Source organism: Mirounga leonina, unplaced genomic scaffold, assembly GCF_011800145.1.
Source record: "Mirounga leonina isolate KUSES-001 unplaced genomic scaffold, KU_Mleo_1.0 Mir_101595, whole genome shotgun sequence".
In the NCBI taxonomy this organism is placed as follows: Eukaryota; Metazoa; Chordata; class Mammalia; order Carnivora; family Phocidae; genus Mirounga; species Mirounga leonina.
In genome coordinates this window covers 5,206,344-5,224,627 of record NW_023270158.1, presented here as the reverse complement: position 1 = coordinate 5,224,627, position 18,284 = coordinate 5,206,344, and the positions used below count along the sequence as shown (strand labels likewise).

General features: G+C 42.0%; 1 protein-coding gene across 1 annotated transcript in view; it reads left to right on the top strand.

Annotated features, from left to right (window-relative positions):
• Positions 1–18,284, top strand: part of MAP3K15 (mitogen-activated protein kinase kinase kinase 15) — a 121,197-nt gene that overhangs the window by 16,702 nt on the left and 86,211 nt on the right. The window contains exons 2-3 of the mRNA XM_035000495.1: positions 3,568–3,707; positions 6,415–6,438. Coding sequence (XP_034856386.1) covers positions 3,568–3,707; positions 6,415–6,438 — 164 coding nt within the window. The remainder of the gene's footprint in view (positions 1–3,567; positions 3,708–6,414; positions 6,439–18,284) is intronic.

Sequence of the window (18,284 nt, the reverse complement as noted above, 5' to 3'; positions counted from 1 at the left end):
CTGCCTTTTACCTCTTTTTATCTGTGATCTGTTTGCCTAAGATTTAGCTGGATAAATCAACTGTTTTACCCTGGTGGCTATGTTTCAGAAAGTGAGTCAGGAAGTTAGGAAACCTCACCTGGACACTTGGGAGCCGTGATTCTGTTGTGCCCTGGCTGTGAGACCTTGGGTGAATCTTTGGGCTTCATTTCCCCATCTCCCAAGTAAAACCAGTACCTTCCCTGCCAGTATACCAGGGTGGTTCTGAAATTTAACCAAGATGTTTGTGGAACTACTTTGTAAATATCAAAGCAGGGGACCGTTGTGGTGATTGAAGCTTTTAGGTAACTTATGATCTCTTGAGGGGAAAAAAACAAACAAACAACCCTGGATGCCTCATATATAAAAATTCCAATGTGGTGTTTAATCATACTTAGCATTTATAAATCTAAATTAGTATCTTAGGAGTTGTAAAACTAAGCTGGTTGAATATTATTGTGGTATAAATCCTCAGTGTAAACTTAGTCTAGTGGCCTGAGTGACAAATATCAGGTAAAAATGGCAGCTTTGGGTCTGAGACAGTTTTTCTATTGAACATGGCTTACTTGGAATTTTGAGTGGCAATATCAATCTGCTCTGGGTTAATTAGGTACTGAAAAGTCTCTATTCCAACCCTTGGTGGAGCCACGGAGGGGCTCTTTAGTGCAGGTGGGGAGGCTAGAGTACAGGACCCGACACAGACCTCTGAGAAGGCAGAGGAAAGAAGGAACTCGTGTCACCGGATTAAATCGTCATCTCCTCAGCGACAAGCTACTCCCCTAAGTTGAAGGTTTCCGACAAAAATGGCCGACATAAGTTGGGGGCTTCTGTCCTCCATCCCTGTCCTCTGCCTCTTCCCATCACTCTGCTTTGTCTTCAGATTGCTTGCTTTCCTCAAGTAACTAATTGTAGCAGTCGCCATGGCCTTGGTGTTAGCGTGTGTTGCCACTTCTTAATAGCATCGGTAGGAAACCCATGCTTTTTGATGTGAGTAGGTAGAGTCCAGGGAACGATCCCATAAGCAGAATGTCTGATTCGTTCAGCTGCAGTGTGATTTTTGACTCTAAGCAAATGTCTGTGGGGAGCAGTTACCTATTGGAGATAACCACACTGGGTTGTAAGGGGTTTCTTCAGCATATTCATTCGTCCTTTCTTGAGCAACAACCTCAAAAGGGTGAATTTGGGTATGATAGGCTCCTGTTTAAAACCCCTCATGATTATTACTTTTTTTAGAACTTTTAAGTGAGACATTGAGACTACATACAGTTATATTTTTTTAAGATTTCATTTATTTATATTAGAGAACATGCAGGGTGGCGTGGGCGGGGGGCGGGGGCAGAGGCAGAGGCAGAGGGGGAGGGAGAGAGAATCCCAAGCGGATTCTCTGCTGAGCACAGAGCCTAATGTGGGCTTGATCCCACGACCCTGAGATTACGACCTGAGCCGAAACCAAGAGTTGGACACTTAACCAACTGAGCCACCCAGGCGTCCACTATAGTGATTTTTTTTTTCCTTTGCCTTCTCCGCTTTTAGCAGTATGTACTGAAATATTTGGAAATGAAATGAAATGATGTCTTGGATTTGCCAGCAGAGATGGAACAAGGCGGGCTTTGAGTTGAGAGTTGTTGAGGGAAGTGAAGGGGCTATGGGGGTTTCATTATACTCTTCTACTTTTATATGTATTTGTATTTTTCCATGATAAAAAGTAAAATCTAAAAAACCACCCTACCATAGGTTTCCCATCGCCTTAAGATAGAGGCAGCCCTCTTAACATGGCCTTCAGACCCCTTCACCATCTGGCACCTATTAACCCTTCCAGGTTCATCTTCTGAAATTATTTGCAGTTGCCCTAACATACCCCATCTTACCTTTGGCCCTTTGCACTTGTTGTCTTCTCTTTCTTTCCCTTTCCATCACCTCACCCTCACACCAATTTGCCTGACTCTTCTGGACCTTCAGATCCCAGACAACATCACTTCCTGTGGGCCTTCCCTGATTGACCTCCACCCCAGTGTGGGTTGAGTACCCTCCTGCGGGTTCTCTGTCATGGTTCCCCCTCATTTCTGCCTTCCTGACTGATTCTAACCACCATTTTCTTCCTATCACTCTCATTGTATTATACACTTTTTTTTTTTTTTTTTTTGAGGAAAGGGATTAGGCCTTGTTCTCCCTTCTATCTGTCAAACTCCACACAATGCCTGGCATATAGCAGGAAATCCATAAATTTGAAAACAAAAGGCCCGCCCAGGGCTTGTTGATGCTTGGCCTCAGGATTCCCAACACCTCCTGCACAGAGCCAGCGATTCCTGGTGCTGATGGGGCTACTGCCCACCTCCTTGTTTCTTCTTGCGCCCATTCACCTCACCTCTGTTCTGTGTCTTTGGGATATTCGGTGACTTCCTATGAGTCACAGCAGTGCAAGAGTAAGTCTTGGATGTTCTTTCCAGAATCTCTGCATGTGGTAGGGAAGGTCCAGTCAAACTTGGAGCTTTTATACTTTCAAAAATGACGAGTTTTGAACTGGTATCCAATATTACTAGGCACATTTAAACACTCTCCTTGTTGATGTGATATGTTGTTCCCCTGTTTGGAATAAGTCTCTGTGGGACATACCTCCAGGGGCATTTGATCTACATTCTCAAGCTGATGGTGGACATGTGAGCCAGAAGGAATGTTCATCATAGCAGTTTGAAATAGGAAAAAGAAAAAAAAAAACATGCATTTAGACAGGATGGATAAAGAAATTTCTGTCCAGTCCTCATATAATGGAATGTGGTGCTGAATTAGACCTAGACGTGCAAACTGGTGGTATCACACCAACCAACAGCAAGTCCAAGAATACATGTGGTGTGGCACTATGTATATAAGGTTCAAAAACATACAGAACTAAACAATATACTGTTTATACACATGCATATATAAGTATATATGTGTATATATAACAAGCATATATAATATATGCATATCTAATCTATATTCTTGTTCATGCATGTGCCTAATATACATGTGCATATATATACATGTGCGTGCATATATATTTTTATATATACACATAAACATGCAGGGAACCGATAAATACGGAGATCAAGACAGGTGTTCTCTGAGCAGGAGGGAAGAGATGTGACTGGGAAGAGGCACATGAGACTCTGAGAATACAGATAATGTTCTATGTCTTGGGCTGCATGGCAGGAGCATTGTTTTACATTTCATTATACTTTATAATTTGTATATAAGCTAAGTATATTCTTTGGAGATGACATACTTCCTAATAAAGATAACAGTGAAACTAAATTAATCAGCAAATTTAAGTGAGGCTACGTTCCCAGCACTTTGAGGAAGGAAGAGGTTTTTCTTGTTGCTTTTCTTCCACTGTTCCTGGGGTCATTTTAAGCCAAGGACTCATCACTTTCTGCTTTACCTAAGAGACTGTTGGTAGAAACACAAATTGCAGTAGTTCCCCATTGGTGATCAGCAGGAAGTAGATTCAGTAGACCGATCACCTCTCTTTCTCTCCCACACCGTGTCCTGTCCTGTCCTTGTTCATCTCAGATGTTGCCGTGGTGGACATGAGTGATGTCTCCAGACAGCCTTCACTCTTTTACCATCTGGGGGTCCGAGAAAGCTTTGACATGGCCAATAATGTGATCCTGTACCATGACACCGACGCGGACACTGCTCTTTCATTGAAGGTAAAGGGTATCGTTCATCTTCTTGTGAATACTTGGCTTTGGGGAAACGGTATTACACATTCAGAGGAAATGTACATGGAGCGCAGGAGGTTGGAGAAAAAAAAAAGATTTGCTTGTGCAACTCCTTCCTTCCTACTACAGCTTCTCGCTCACACAGATGACTTCCTGACCACTGTGTGAGCCTACATACTGCAGAGAGGCATTTGTAGGCCACTTCAGTGTTTCCAGGCTCATTAGGGAAATGAAGGCAAAAACTGTTAACTTCCATTGAAGCAAACACACGACTCTGAATCTTTTAATGGGCAATTTGATCCAAACCTACACATTAAAAAAAAATAGTTTCTCAACTCAAATGATAAGATGACGACACAGAACAGTCACCAAAGTGGGCAGAAAGTTTTAGATAGACATCATCCGTATTTAATCTGTTGTCCCCCCCCCCACCATTCAAAGCAGAGCAAAACTGAAAACTCATCTGTTCATGCACGACTCAGTAATGATGATATTTTAAAAAATTTATTCTTGCAAGTTTGATACAGATGTTTTTTGGATAATAGTACTTCCCCAAAATGCTCATATTTGGAACAGAGAGGGGGAGATGGCAGTGGCGTAGGAAGACCCGGGTGGAAGGGCCGAATCATATAGTGTCCACCTGAAACTAATACAACACTGCAGGTTAACTGGAATTAAAGTAAAAACATAAAAAATGCTCATATTTGTAAAATATGAATGTCTGAGGTGAGCTACTATAAAACTCAGGGAATATTAACATTGTCGAATGTCTTAATATTGGTCAGAAAGTCCCGGTCTGCTTTAGATGATTTCAGGAGTAAAGCTCAGTTTGTTTACAGCAGTGTTACTCAACCTTGACTGCACTTTAGAATTACTTGGACAGCTTGTAAATACCCCAATACCCAGGTCATACCCCAGACCAGTTACATCACAGTCTCTGAGGGACTTTTTTTTTTTTTTAACCTCTCAAAAGTACAGCCACGGGTGAGAACTAGTGACTTCAAATTAGCTTTCATGGGCAGCAGTTCTAAATGTCCAGCTCCCTTAGTGTTAAATGTCACTAGTATATAAATGCACAGTTTTGTGATGGTAAAGGGGAATATTTTTGTGTTTGTTGAGATTTAATATTAACCAGATTTTTCTGGGTTCTGTAATAATTGGGGGTTATTTCCTGGTAGAAGACCAGCCTGCTTCAGATGTGGAACCTCTCTCCATTCTGTATCACATACACTTGACGTAGATGTGTACTGTGTAATTAGGGCACAGTACTGGGTTTTAAGAAGTCATTCAGAGGACATTGAAAGAAGAAACGGGTCTATTATTGTATTTTATGCTGTCGAATAATTTCCCAAAAGGCTATAAACCCATCTGAAGTTCTCGCTCACACAGATGACTTCCTGACCGCTGTGTGAGCCTACTGCAGAGAGGCGTTTGTAGGCCACTTCAGTGTTTCCAGGCTCATTAGGGAAATGAAGGCAAAAACTGTTAACTTCCACTGAAGCAAACACACGACTCTGAATCTTCTAGTGGGCAATTTGATCCAAACCTACACATTAAAAAAAAAGTTTCTCAACTCAAATGATAAGATGACAACACAGAACAGTCACCAAAGTGGGCAGAAAGTTCTAGATAGACATCATCTATTACTTCAGATATTTAGTATCTAAAGTATTACTTTAGATATTTAGATACTGATTTTTTTTTTCTTTTACTGATTTTTTTTTTTCTTTCACTGATTTTCACTTAAGGTAGTTGTGCTTGCAAATATTTAGAATTAGAAAATGTCAAAGGGTAGATTATTAAGCCTTATTTTGATGAGAAACATGAAATTAGAAAGTATTTTTTTTTCCAATGCAGTATGTTTTTTTTTCCCCCTCAACAATGCCTTAGTGGACTCCTCTAGAAAGTCCCATGACTTTGACAGTTTTACTTTCTTAGAATATGAAAAAATAGTTCCTAAAATGGAAATGGGTGGTCTGTTATATCTGACACCGGAAGAAGGAGGCTGCACTTGGAATGCCGAAATCTCAGAGTGTATAAAACCCATTTTACCGGGCAGCTGTTGAATTATGTTTCCTCTCGTCAGCAAGTGTTGGCTTCCGGCGCATAAATGATACAGTCAAGGGCTGCATAACCATTATGCGAAGTTAGCTGACTAAAATCGTCGTCATTGGGTTTGATGTTCCTAGGCTGGTCCGGTGAGGTGTCAGGAATGCTCCCAGCAGCGCCCGCTGCTTAGGAAGCCTTCCGGGGCAGGGTCGCCCGGATGGAGCCGAGAAGTGCTTGCAGCCCCGAGGATATCGCGATATCGCGGTACTTCCGGGCAGTTCCGCCCCGTCCCTGACCTTCCTCCCTGGGCAGGCGAGCTGCAGGGCATTCAGGGCCCCAAACTTGAAGCTCAGAACGTCTGGACGAAAGCATTGCCACCGCCACGGGAAATCCTTATAACCATATATGCCCCTCCATCGTTCCAAAATCCAGCCAATTACGATACGTTTGCCCTAGAAATGAATTTTACAATTCTCTGAGGCTCCCCCTTTTTGAAGCTTTTCACACAGGGGAAGGAGAAGGTTTGAAATGAGTAACTCGTGCTCTGACGTGGGTGCTGGATAATGGGGGGCAAAGTGCTTGCACTGCTTACGGAAATAAATGGCTATCTTTAAAAGCTATATTCATCTTCTCTTTTTCTTTTCAGGATATGGTAACTCAGAAAAACACAGTAAGTACGATGTTTTCAGATTTTTATTTTTTTATTTTTTTTTAAGATTTTATTTATTTATTTGCGAGAGAGAATGAGAGACAGCACGAGAGGGAGGAGGGTCAGAGGGAGAAGCAGACTCCCCGCCGAGCAGGGAGCCCGATGCGGGACTCGATCCCGGGACTCCAGGATCACGACCTGAGCCGAAGGTAGTCGCTTAACCGACTGAGCCACCCAGGCGCCCGTTTTCAGATTTTTAACCTGGTAAATGCATAAGAGCTTGCCTGAAAATCCCACAGATAGCAAAGTGATTTCTGATTGTGCCTGTTCGTGTGTTTCTCAGGGGGATGGCTAGAACCCCTGTCCTTCAGGCTGCCGACTATCTTAGGCCCCACTCCCATCCAGGGTGCAGGGTGGAAGATAAGGTCAGGCAGATGGACTTGTTCTTCATTGTGCACTGGGACTTTGAGCCTGGAACCATCTAGCTGTCTCCTTCTGATCTGGGTTGGTCCCACCAACCACCAAGATCCTTTTTGCTGGAGCCATTACCTCCCACATTTGCCACCAAAGCTTCCCTAACAACAGAGAAACAATAACTTTTACCCCAGGTAATATGGGGGCCTAGCCAAGAGTTGCCCGCCACAAGCTGTAATGAACTAGGACAGAATTCTTCCTGCTCTCTCATATATGTGCTGAAGTCCCCCAGTTTGGCTTCTAAGTGCCTGCAATGATGTGGTGATAACGCCATGTTGGTTGGAATCATGTAATGAAATCCCCACTTTCTTCAAATAAGTTGATGTCCTTGGAAATTGTGCCAGGTTTACCCTGTACCTTTGAATGCCCCTTAAAGCGCCGATCTTCCTAGACCTGCAGCACTGTGGTTTGACCAGTCGTGACCTAGATGACAAAGGACATTTCCTTCACCCCTTTCCTTTGGCCCTCAGCCTGCTTCCACTGGCCCTTCTAAAAAGGAAGGGCCTTCTGCTTCTTTTTCTCTAGCGGTTGGAATTCTCAAAGGGAGGACAAAAATGCCCAGGAGGTAGAGCTCTCCCAGGGATTCCCTCTCCAGGGGGATGGGAGCTTTGCATGACTTCACACCCTCCACAGAAGGCCCCACCCCGCAGTCTTTTTTTTTTTTTTTTTTAAAGATTTTATTTATTTACTTGACAGAGAGATACAGCAAGAGAGGGAACACAAGCAGGAGGAGTGGGAGAGGGAGAAGCAGGCTTCCTGCTGAGCAGGGAGCCCAACGTGGGGCTCGACCCCAGGCCTCCGGGATGATGACCCGAGCCGAAGACAGACGCTTAACAACTGAGCCACCCAGTCTTATCTGGAACCCAGGCAAAGCTTCTTTCCTGATCTGGAAGCCTTGCCTCTCCTCCTCCAAGCCAGAGGATGAAGTTCTAGAAACGAAACAAGTGGTGTCGTTTATGTAATTACCGCTGGAGCTTGGATTTAATAGGCTGACCTGTAAAATTAAGGCATCAGGATGGGGTTGAGTCCTTCTTAGGAAAAGAACTAGGAAGACCTGTGGCTTCATTTTGTCCTATTTATGTCCTCATACTGTCCTCTTATGGGGGTCTGTCTTGTTCTTTCTAGATCTTGATTTCTTAAATTACCTCCTTGATGGAGATAGTGGGGATCCAGTAAAAGGAGCCTGGGCCTGAGGCCGGCAGGCGCAGATTTTAGTCCTGACCTTGTCTCTAAGTAACGTTGGGCAGTCATCCTCTGTGTCCTCATCAGTAAAATGAGAAGGTTGAACTCTTGTCACTTGGTTCGTAGATAACTTCCAGCTCTCAGAGTCTGTGGTTCCATATTTTGCACAAGTAAAAAGGTGTAACTTGGATTTAATGCAAGGAATGTCTCAGAAATGGTTATTCCTCCAAATAGGAATTATATTAAGGTGAGGTGCAAGGAAGAAAACTCTTTCTCCATCCTGACTTTTGGGTGTTTTGGAGCCTAGAAATACTCTTGTTCTCCAAGAGCCTTAGTGTCACTCTGTTACCATTCCACTAAATACCTTCCCTTCCGGTACATTCTCTCTCCTCTAAACACCCAGAATTCCTTCACATTCCTGGTAATTGTAATTATATCATGGCACCATTCTCCCTAGGTGTTGTGTGTGTGTATGTAGTGAACTTATTCTAGAGGATTTGGCAAATAATCTTACTGTCATATTTGCCATTACTTTAGAATTCTGTGCTCAGTGCTAGTTGTCACACTTGATGGGGTGTGACAATTTAGAGCATTTAAGAGAACAAAATAAAGGACCAGAGGTGGCCGGAAGGGTGGGGAAAAAACCTAAGAGGAAAGGTTGAAGGGAGACAAACCTTGAGAGGTATTGTTCATGGTCATTTTCAAATGATTTCTATTTCTGGAAAGTAGGGAGACACTACTACTCCGGGTGGCAGGGAAGCAGGGCAAACTCAGAAAAGGCTGGGATCAGCAGAATGGTCATCTCACAGCTAATGGTGATTAAACATTGAAAGAGAATGTCACAGTAAATCAGGTGACTTTTACTGAGAATTGGCTCACTTGTCCCCTGAATATGGATTGGGCTAATGCTGCTTCGAAGCAGCAGGCTGGACTGTCTAACTCCAGAGGTTTTGGGAAAGAATCTGATGAAACTGTGGGTATGTAATAATTGGACAGCTTTAAAAAAAAAAAAAAAAGGTACAGCATAGTTCTAGGTGGTGATTTACGAAGTCCTGGGAATCAGGTGTTGTATGGATGAAATTCCCCGCACTGAACATGTCACTGAATGCTTGAAGTGATTTATGAAGAGGTGGAAACCAAGGTGCTTTGAGATCTCTGCCTTCAGGGAATCCTTTTATATTTCTAGAATTGTCCCTATTGGTGTGTTGAACTTGGCTTCATTTGGTAAAGGGCTGGTGTATTAGGGCTCTCCAGACAAACAGAACCAGTAGGAGATAATGGAGAGGGAAAAGGAGATACTTACTATGGGGAATCACCTCTGGTGATTATGGGGGCTGAGAAGTCCCACTATTTGCCATCTGCAAGTTGGAGACCCAGGAAAGCTGGTGGTGTAATTAAGACCTAAGTCTCGAGGCCTGAGAATTAAGGGAGCCAAGAGGGTAAATCCCAGTCCCCAAATCAGAGCAGATGACTGTCCCAGCTCAAGCAGCAAGGGGGCAAAAGGGGTAAATTCCTCTTTTTTCTGCCTTTTGTTCTGTTCAGGCCTCAGTGGGTTGGGTGATGCCCACCCACAGTGGGAAGGGCAATCTACTTGACTGAGTCCACTGACTCAAATTCAGATCTAACCCAGAAACACCCTTAAAGCACACCCAGAACTAATGTTTAATCTGGATACCCCATGGCCAGTCAAGGTGACACACAGAATTAACCATCACAGATAAGCATGCTTCTGTTTCTAGAAGCATTTGTTTTGCAGCGATATGAAGGGTGGGAAGCCAGCTTCTAGGCTTCAGGCCATTCTGGTCTCTTCTGCTCTTTGGAAACATAGTATCATTTTTTGTACCCAGTTCTTTTTCAGAAGATGCTCTTGTTCTCATGTTCCAAGTTTTTTTTTTTTTTTTAATGCTTTATTTAGGCCTACTTTACGTACCATGAAGTTCACCTGTGTGCACAGGATTCAGTGATTTTTAATAAGAGTTGTGCTCCCCTTGCCACAGGCCAGTATGAGAGCGTTTTCATCACAAAAACACCTACTGACAGATAGTCCCTGTTGCCACCCTCAGCCCCAAGCAACCACCAGTCTGCTTCGTCTTATAGATGTATCTCTCCACAATTTTTCATATAATGTGGTCTTTTGTGTGTAATTTCTTTCACTTAGTCCGATGTTTTTGAGGTTCATCCATGATGTAGCATGTATCGCTAGTTCTTTTGTATTGCCGAGTAGTTATATCGAATGGGTATTCCACATTCTGTTTCTCTGAATAACTACACAACAAGTTTATCAGATGAAATGTGAAATACCCGGATGATAGAATACTAGTGAGCCATAAAGAAGTTGATGGGCACTTGGATTGTTTCCACTTTTTTTTATTATGAATAATGTTATAAACATTCAGGTACAGATCTTTGTGTGGAAATATGGCTTCATTCCTCTTGGGTAGAATACCTAGGAGTGGACTTGCTGGATCATCGGGTAAATAAATGTTTAACTTTCAAAGAAACTACCAAGATGATACCAAGAGTGGCTATGGCATTTTTACATTTCCACCAGCAACAAAGGTCTAGTTTCTTCACATCCTCACCAGTACTTGGTATTGTCCTTCTTTTCACCTCCACTCAAGTGAGCATGAGGTGCAGTCTCATTGTAGTTTTGTGTTTCCCTAGTGACGAATGATGTTGAGCATCTTCCCTTGTGCTTATTAGCCATTCATAGTCTTCTTTGATGAACGGTTTATTAGAATCTTTGGCTCATTTTTAATTGGGTTTTTTTGTCTTATGGAGTTGTAAGAGTTCCTTATATATTCTGGAAGCAAAGCCCTTATCAGAGACTTTATCAATTACTTCTTTTATGGATCGTGCTTTTGATGTTGGATCTAGGAACTCTTAGCCTAACCCAGGGCCACAAAGAATTAACACCTGTGTTTTCTTTTTGAAAGTTCACTATATTGGACACTTGAAACTAATAGAACATTGTATGTTAATCATACTGGAATTTAAAAAATAAAAATTTATAGAAAATTAAAACAAAGTTTTAGAGTTTTGGCTCTTACGGTTCTCTCTCTGATGAATTTTGAGTTAGTTTTTGTGTCTGGTGTGAGCTAGGGGTCCAGCTTCTTTCTTTTGCATGTGGACATCCAGTCGTCCCAGCACCATTTCGTAAAAAGACTTCATTCCTTGGTGAATTGTCTTGGTACCCCTTGTCAAAATCGACTGATCGTAAATGTAAGGGCTTGCTTCTGGGCTTTAAATTCTCTTCCATTGATCTGTATGTTTACTCTTACTCCAGGGTCATGCTGTTTTGATTACTGTAGTTTTATAATAAGTTTTGAAATTAGGAAATCTGGTTCCCCTAACTTTGTTCTTTTTCAACATCGTTTTGGCCAGCTGGGGCCACTTGGAATTCTGTACAAATTTGAGAATTGGCTTTTGCATTGCTACAAAACAGGCCATTGGAATTTTGATAGAGCTTGCATTGTATCTGTATATCCCTTAAGTGGTATTGGCTTTGTACCAAGGTTGTCTTCCAACCCAAGAACACAGCATGTCTTTCTGTTTCTTTAGGTCTTCTTTAATTTATTTCAGCATTGTTTTATAGTTTTCAGTGTACAAGGTTTTCACCTTCTTGGTTAAATTTATTCCTGGATATTTTATTCATTTGGATGCTCTTGTAAATAAAATCACTTTCTTGATTTCCTTTTCAGGATAGATTTTTTTAAATTTATTTATTTAAAGTAAGCCCTACACCCAACATGGGGCTTGAACTCACAACCCTAAGATCACAAGTCCTCTGCTCTACTGACTGAGCCAGCCAGGCACCCCAGGATAGATTTTTTTTTAAAAATATCTTTCATAAAAATGTTTTACACCTAACACACTGTACTTCATAATTGAGGTTTTTTATTAAGTTTTAAATTTTAATTCCAGTGTAGTTAACATAGTGTTGTTTTAGGTGTAGAGTATAGTGATTCAGCAGTTCTAGGTATTACTCAGTGCTCATCACCGTATTCATCCCTGGCCCCTATTTCCCCCATCCCCTTCCCTTATTTCCTCCATTCCCTCCCCATGTGATGCAGCTTTTGATCCAAGTTCCATAACAATTACTACTTTTCTGTCTTCTTTTCATCTATTTTCATCCTTATGCTATTTCCTTCTGCTTTACAAATATCAAAGATAGCCATTTTCTGCATTTTATCACTTCAGAAAACCTGTTTATATGATGAAAGATCAAGGTTGAGCCTTTATGGGAACAGGAGAGACGACTTTATCTATTAAACCTTGGAACTTCCTGGTAGTTTCTTCTTAGTGTACATAGTCCATAGGTATTCTTTAACTGTTTTAATTTTCCCTTACAAAAAATAGCCATACTTTCAAAGTTACAGTATATTTGGCAGGTTGGTTCCCCCCCTGGAAGTGGGCTCTGAGACTTGAGTTCAGTGTGCAGGAGAGGTATTCAGGCCTGCCCTCAGCATCAAGGCTGAGGAAGAGGAGGGAAGGAAGCAGGGCCAGGCAAAGAGAAATGAAGCTGGGATGCAGGTTCAGTGATGGACTTGGCTGACCCCATGGGCGGGCGCTCTGGCACTCAGACGGGCTTTCTGGCTTGTTCTGAGTTGGGATGAGATGTCCAGGCCTTTACACTCCTGCGTCCAGCCCTCACTGGGAGGTGTGTGACTTTGGGTGAGGCACCGTGCGCCCCTGAGGCAGTTCTGGAGGGCACGGGCTGGCAGCAGGGGCAGCACCTCCTACCTTGGGGGGGGGGGTTGTCTGTGTGCACCCGAGCGTCCACCACATTATAATCATTTTATTTGAGAAATTTATAAATCCTGTATACCCCAAGATTGAGGACTGTATCTCTATGGCTGAGAGGCACTGAAATCATTTTTTCCCTTGAATTGGTGGGTAAATACCTGGAAGCTATACATAGCCTCCCCAGAAAGGAAACATGGGTTCATACACTTCCCCGTCCCCCAGGAAAATTGCTAGGAGAAGATGAGCCATTCCACCCAGTACTTCTAGAAGGAATTGTTAAAAGTACTCTCGACCTTATTTTCATTTGTCATGTCCTGAAGCCGGAGTTCACAGTTGGTTTTTAAAAAGCAAAGGTAAATTTCCAAGCTAGGATCATGTTATTAAAAAGCCACCTTATTAAAAAACTAATCTGGTTCTTGACCTCTGGACTAGGTGGTTATTTTTTTTTTTTTCCTGGAAAACCAATGAGATTTAAGAGAAACTCATTGTTCCCATTGAAATAGTTATCTCTGTAATCCCAGTAAATTGGAAATTCTTTGAGAAACAGACATGGGCAATATTAGGTGCATTTTGTACAATATTGGAAGGCTTTTTACCTGGCTCACGAGCACATTGAGGATTCAAGTTTTAGGGTAACAGAATTTCTGTGGATCTTTCCTGCTTGCCTCCCTTCTTCAGTTAGCTATGGCTTGGGATCCACAACTGTCAAAGAAGATGTAGATTGCTTAGGGACACTTTGGTAAAAAGACAATTAAATTTCTTTTCCCCTTTAGATATCCTTTGGGTTTTCGGAGTTCAGATCAGAATTCAGACCACTTTTATTAGTGAAGAACGAATTTCAAACAAGAAGGTTACGTCTCCTAGCAGACGGAGAGGCAGAATTTTAATTTTTTTAAAGATTTTATTTATTTATTTGACAGAGAGAGACACAGTGAGAGAGGGAACACAAGCAGGGGGAGTGGGAGAGGGAGAAGCAGGCTCCCCGCAGAGCAGGGAGCCCGATGCGGGACTCGATCCCAGGACCCTGGGATCATGACCTGAGCTGAAGGCAGTCGCTTAACCAACTGAGCCACCCAGGCGCCCCAGAATTTTAATTTACACATAGAATGTGACTTCTGTAAAAATCTGTCCTTTGAATATTTATTTCATCTGTGTAGCTATTTTTTAGCATTTCTACCTCATCTTAGATTCTCTTTTCTCTAGTCTTGATTGATATCTTTTTTTCTCCCTACATGCGTGTGGTCTTGTGTTCTCTCTCTAACTGGAGTGTTCTGGAGGTGCAAACCACAAAACTTGGGCCTGATCCTCTTGAATATCACAGGAGCTATGTCACATTTCACAGGGCCAGTATCAGAACCAAAACAGAAATATCTAATTCTGCCTGCCAACTGAGTCTTTGGTGTCTGATGATCTCCATTTGTTTTCTTTAAAGTGAGAGACAATGCACATAGCATAAAATTCACCATTCACCTGTCTGTGTTGGGTATTTTGTTTTGTGTGTCACAGAAATATTTTGCTTTATTGAAGGATCTTTGAGAATTAAGACGGAATGGCAGTTATTGACCAGAATCCTGCGGAGGAAGGGAAAGGACCTGAGGTTTTTCTGGCTCTGTGGTCCTCTGTGGGCCATTTGGTTAAGCTTTCTGGGTCTCGGTTTCTTCCTGTATAAAATGAGATGACAAATCAGGTGATTACTGAGATTCATGCCAGATCTGAAATAATTCTAGGACTTTATGATAGCCGTTCAGTTGTTTGACCAAAGCAGAGGAGCTATTGCAATAGCTGAGTTGGTGCTGCTTGGCATGTTTCCAGCAGGGATATCTTCAATTACCTTTTAAGTGGCACAGTAGCCTGACAATCTGGTTGAAATAGTTATTCAGCTTCTGTATGTTTGTTCCTTTCCTGCCCAAATAAATACAGAGAAGCAGCAATATAGAATGCTATTTGCGATGATCTTAAAACAAAACCCTGCATTTCCCTGATGTGCGTGTGTGGTGATTTAAAAAATTCTGTAATTGACTAGACAAAGAATTGTATCTATTAGGGCTTAAAACCTTGTAATCCTTTTTATGGAGCAGCACCTGACTTGGATTTTCTTTCTTAATGAATTGACTTTTTCACGCGTGGTCATGTTAAATAATTTTTAAAATATTGTCCCATGTTCATTTGCTCTGTAAATTTTCTTGGGAATGCTTTTCTGGTTTCCATTTTCACTAAGGACTCCCAGGCTTTTAAGTTACAAGATAATGAGCTCTAAAGTATGACGTTCTGTCAGCGTTCAAGTTATGCCTTCTTCTGTAAGTGTTCAGAAGTCGTTTTATCTTGGGTAGTATTTGACCACTTTCCATCTGCCTTAGATCGCCGCCCCCACTTCTGATTAGGTCATTTTGTTGACTGATTAAATGTTTGTGTCGTGATTAAAAAAAAAAAATTCTCTAGGAGGTCGAGCTGAAAGTCTCATTATGAAGTCTGTTGGGATAAGTTTTTACACGTTGTATTTGCTCCAAAGAATTAATTTTAAGAACTGTGCTGTTATTGACCACCTTGGCCACCTGCTGCTAGCCATAAATAAGAATAAGAGCAGGCTAATGAGGCCCCTTCACATGTGTTTCTGTCCTGGCCTCCTTGTATAGAGTACCTGCAGAGGAGCCAGCTGAGGGGAAAGTCCTGGGTGTCCTTGGTTATTGAAACCCGTGGACAGTAAGGTTAAGAACCCCGCATGCTCTGTTCTCCTGGGCTGTTCTGGAGAATCCAGGCTGCTTTTCGTGGATGGGAATCTGGCTGTTATTCGTGGAAGTCTTCATATGTGAAGCCCACTGGAGAAACTCCTGTTGTGGGGCCGCGGGTGGGGTGTTCTAAGTGAAACATCTGCTGGGAGTCCAATGCAGGGGCTCTTAGATTTTGGACCCCTTTGTCAATCTGTAGGAGCCTATGGATCCCTTCTCAGAATGTATCTTAAAATGCTTAAATATACAAAGGATTACAAAGGAGACCGATTATACTGAAACATAGTTATTAAAATATTTTTTAAAGTTGTAATCTATGGAGATGCCTGGGTGGCTCAGTTCAGCTCTGGTCATGATCCCAGGGTCCAGGAATCGAGCCCCACATAGGGCTCCAGCCCCACATCAGGCTCCCTGCTTGGCAGGGAGTCTGCTTCTCCTTCTGCCTCTGCCCCCAGCTTGTTCTCTCTCTCTCTCTCTCTGTCAAATAAATTCTTTAAAAAAATAAAAATAAAGTTGTAATCTCTGTGCTGCTTTATTAATGTCTCAAATAATTAGATCAAACAGCAGGTCTGAAAACTGTCATAATTTTGGAGTAATAATGGGTATAAAAGTTATTTTGAGATCTCTCCGCAGGAAGTGTAATGTGTTATGAAAAATTCTATGATTTCTATTAGTGACAAAGTCCCAGGTCCTGCTAAAACTAAGATGTGTTATTACCTACAGTCCTAACGGAAGGCAACATTACATTTCAGTTAAAGGTAAATGGTGATAAAGATGTGATTTTTTTTTTTTTTCCTCATTCAAGTTCCCAGGCTCCCGAGGATTACTAGACTGCAGGTTCAGAATTCCTGGTCCAGTCTAGAACTATTGAACACAGCTAATACTTCATGCCCACTATGCACCATGGCCACAGTTAGGCCTCTGTCACCTAAGGAAGTTGACCGTATTATTGTCCCCATTTTAAAGATGAGACCACTGAGATTTGGATAGATAAGTACGTGGTCCAGGTCATTCATCTGGTGTGGAGTGGAGCTGGGATTTAGTCCTTGGCTGTCGCAGTTCTCCACCGTCTTGCTACGCTTGAACGGACGAGATACTTCCTATTTCAATGTTAATACGGTATTTCGTCTTCCCCTAACTTAGCAAATGTGGAAAAAACAACCCACTACCCAGCTCTGCTGAGATGATGATGAAATGGGGGAACCTTAATCTGACTCTAGTCATTTCATTCTTGGGGAGCTCCTCTTGGGAAAAGACCACAGTGTAAAGACACAAAGGTGTTCGTCTCTGTGTACAGTAAGAAACTTCTCGGAACAAGGTTAAATAACAGGAGAATGGTTAAGTATACAGTCAGTGTTCACCGTGTGGTGTATTAGGCAAGCATTAAAAGTTATGGCATTTGACTGTGGAAGTGTTGAATCTCACTAGGTCATACACCTGAAACTAACACTGTACGTTAACTACCTGGAATTGAAATAAAAACTTGAAAAATAAAATCAGTGACTGGCAGAGGAGAAAAATTACGGCATTCGAGGCTGTATAATCAAACCTTTATGATGAGAGCTTTTTAAAAAGCACTTATTCTTTAACTTAGTGGTGCTATAAGACAATCTGTTCATGGTGGTGAACCTGTACATGGCAGTAGTTCTGGAAATCTCCATCGCTAAGTTAGGAACTGGATTCCTCCACTCCCTAACCTCACAGAGTCCGAGACCAGTGGCTTTTTTTTTTTTTTTGTAGTTTTTAATTTTATTACATTATGTTAGTCACCATACAATACATCATTAGTTTTTGATGTAGTGATCCACGATCCATTGTTTTCGTATAACACCCAGTGCTCCATGCAGTACTTGCCCTCCTTAATACCCATCACCGGGCTAACCAATCCCCCCTCCCCCCTCCCCTCTAGAACCCTGGTTGTTTCTCAGGCCCATAGTCTCTCATGGTTCATCTCTCCCTCCAGTTCCCCCCCCCCAATTTTTCCCTTCCTCCTCCTAATGTCCTCCATGTTATTCCTTATGTTCCACAAATAAGTGAAACCATATGATAATTGACTTTCTCTGCTTGACTTATTTTGCTTAGCATAATCTCCTCCAGTCTCATCCATGTTGATGTAAAAGTTGGGTATTCATCTTTTCTGATGGCTAATATTCCATTGTATATATGGACCACATCTTTATCCATTCATCTGTTGAAGGGCATCTTGGCTCTTTCCACAGTTTGGCTATTGTGGACATTGCTGCTATGAACATTGGGGTGCATATGGCCCTTCTTTTCACTACAGCTGTGTCTTTGGGGTAAATACCCAGTAGTGCAATTGCTGGGTCACAGGGTAGCTCTATTTTTAAATTTTTGAGGAACCTTCACACTGTTTTCCAAAGTGGCTGTACCAACTTGCATTCCTACCAACAGTGTAAGAGGGTTCCCCTTTCTCCACAACCTCTCCAACATTTGTTGTTTCTTTCCCTGTCCATTTTGGCCATTCTAACTGGTGTAAGGTGGTATCTCAGTGTGGTTTTGATTTGGATTTCCCTGATGGCTAATGATGATGAACATTTTTTCATGTGTCTGTTAGCCATTTGTATGTCTTCTTCAGAGAAGTGTCTGTTCATCTCTTCTGCCCACTTTTTGACTTGATTATTTGTTTTTTGGGTGTTGAGTTTGAGAAGTTCTTTATAGATTTTAGATACCAGCCCTTTATCTGTAGTGTCATTTGCAAATATCTTCTCCCATTCTGTA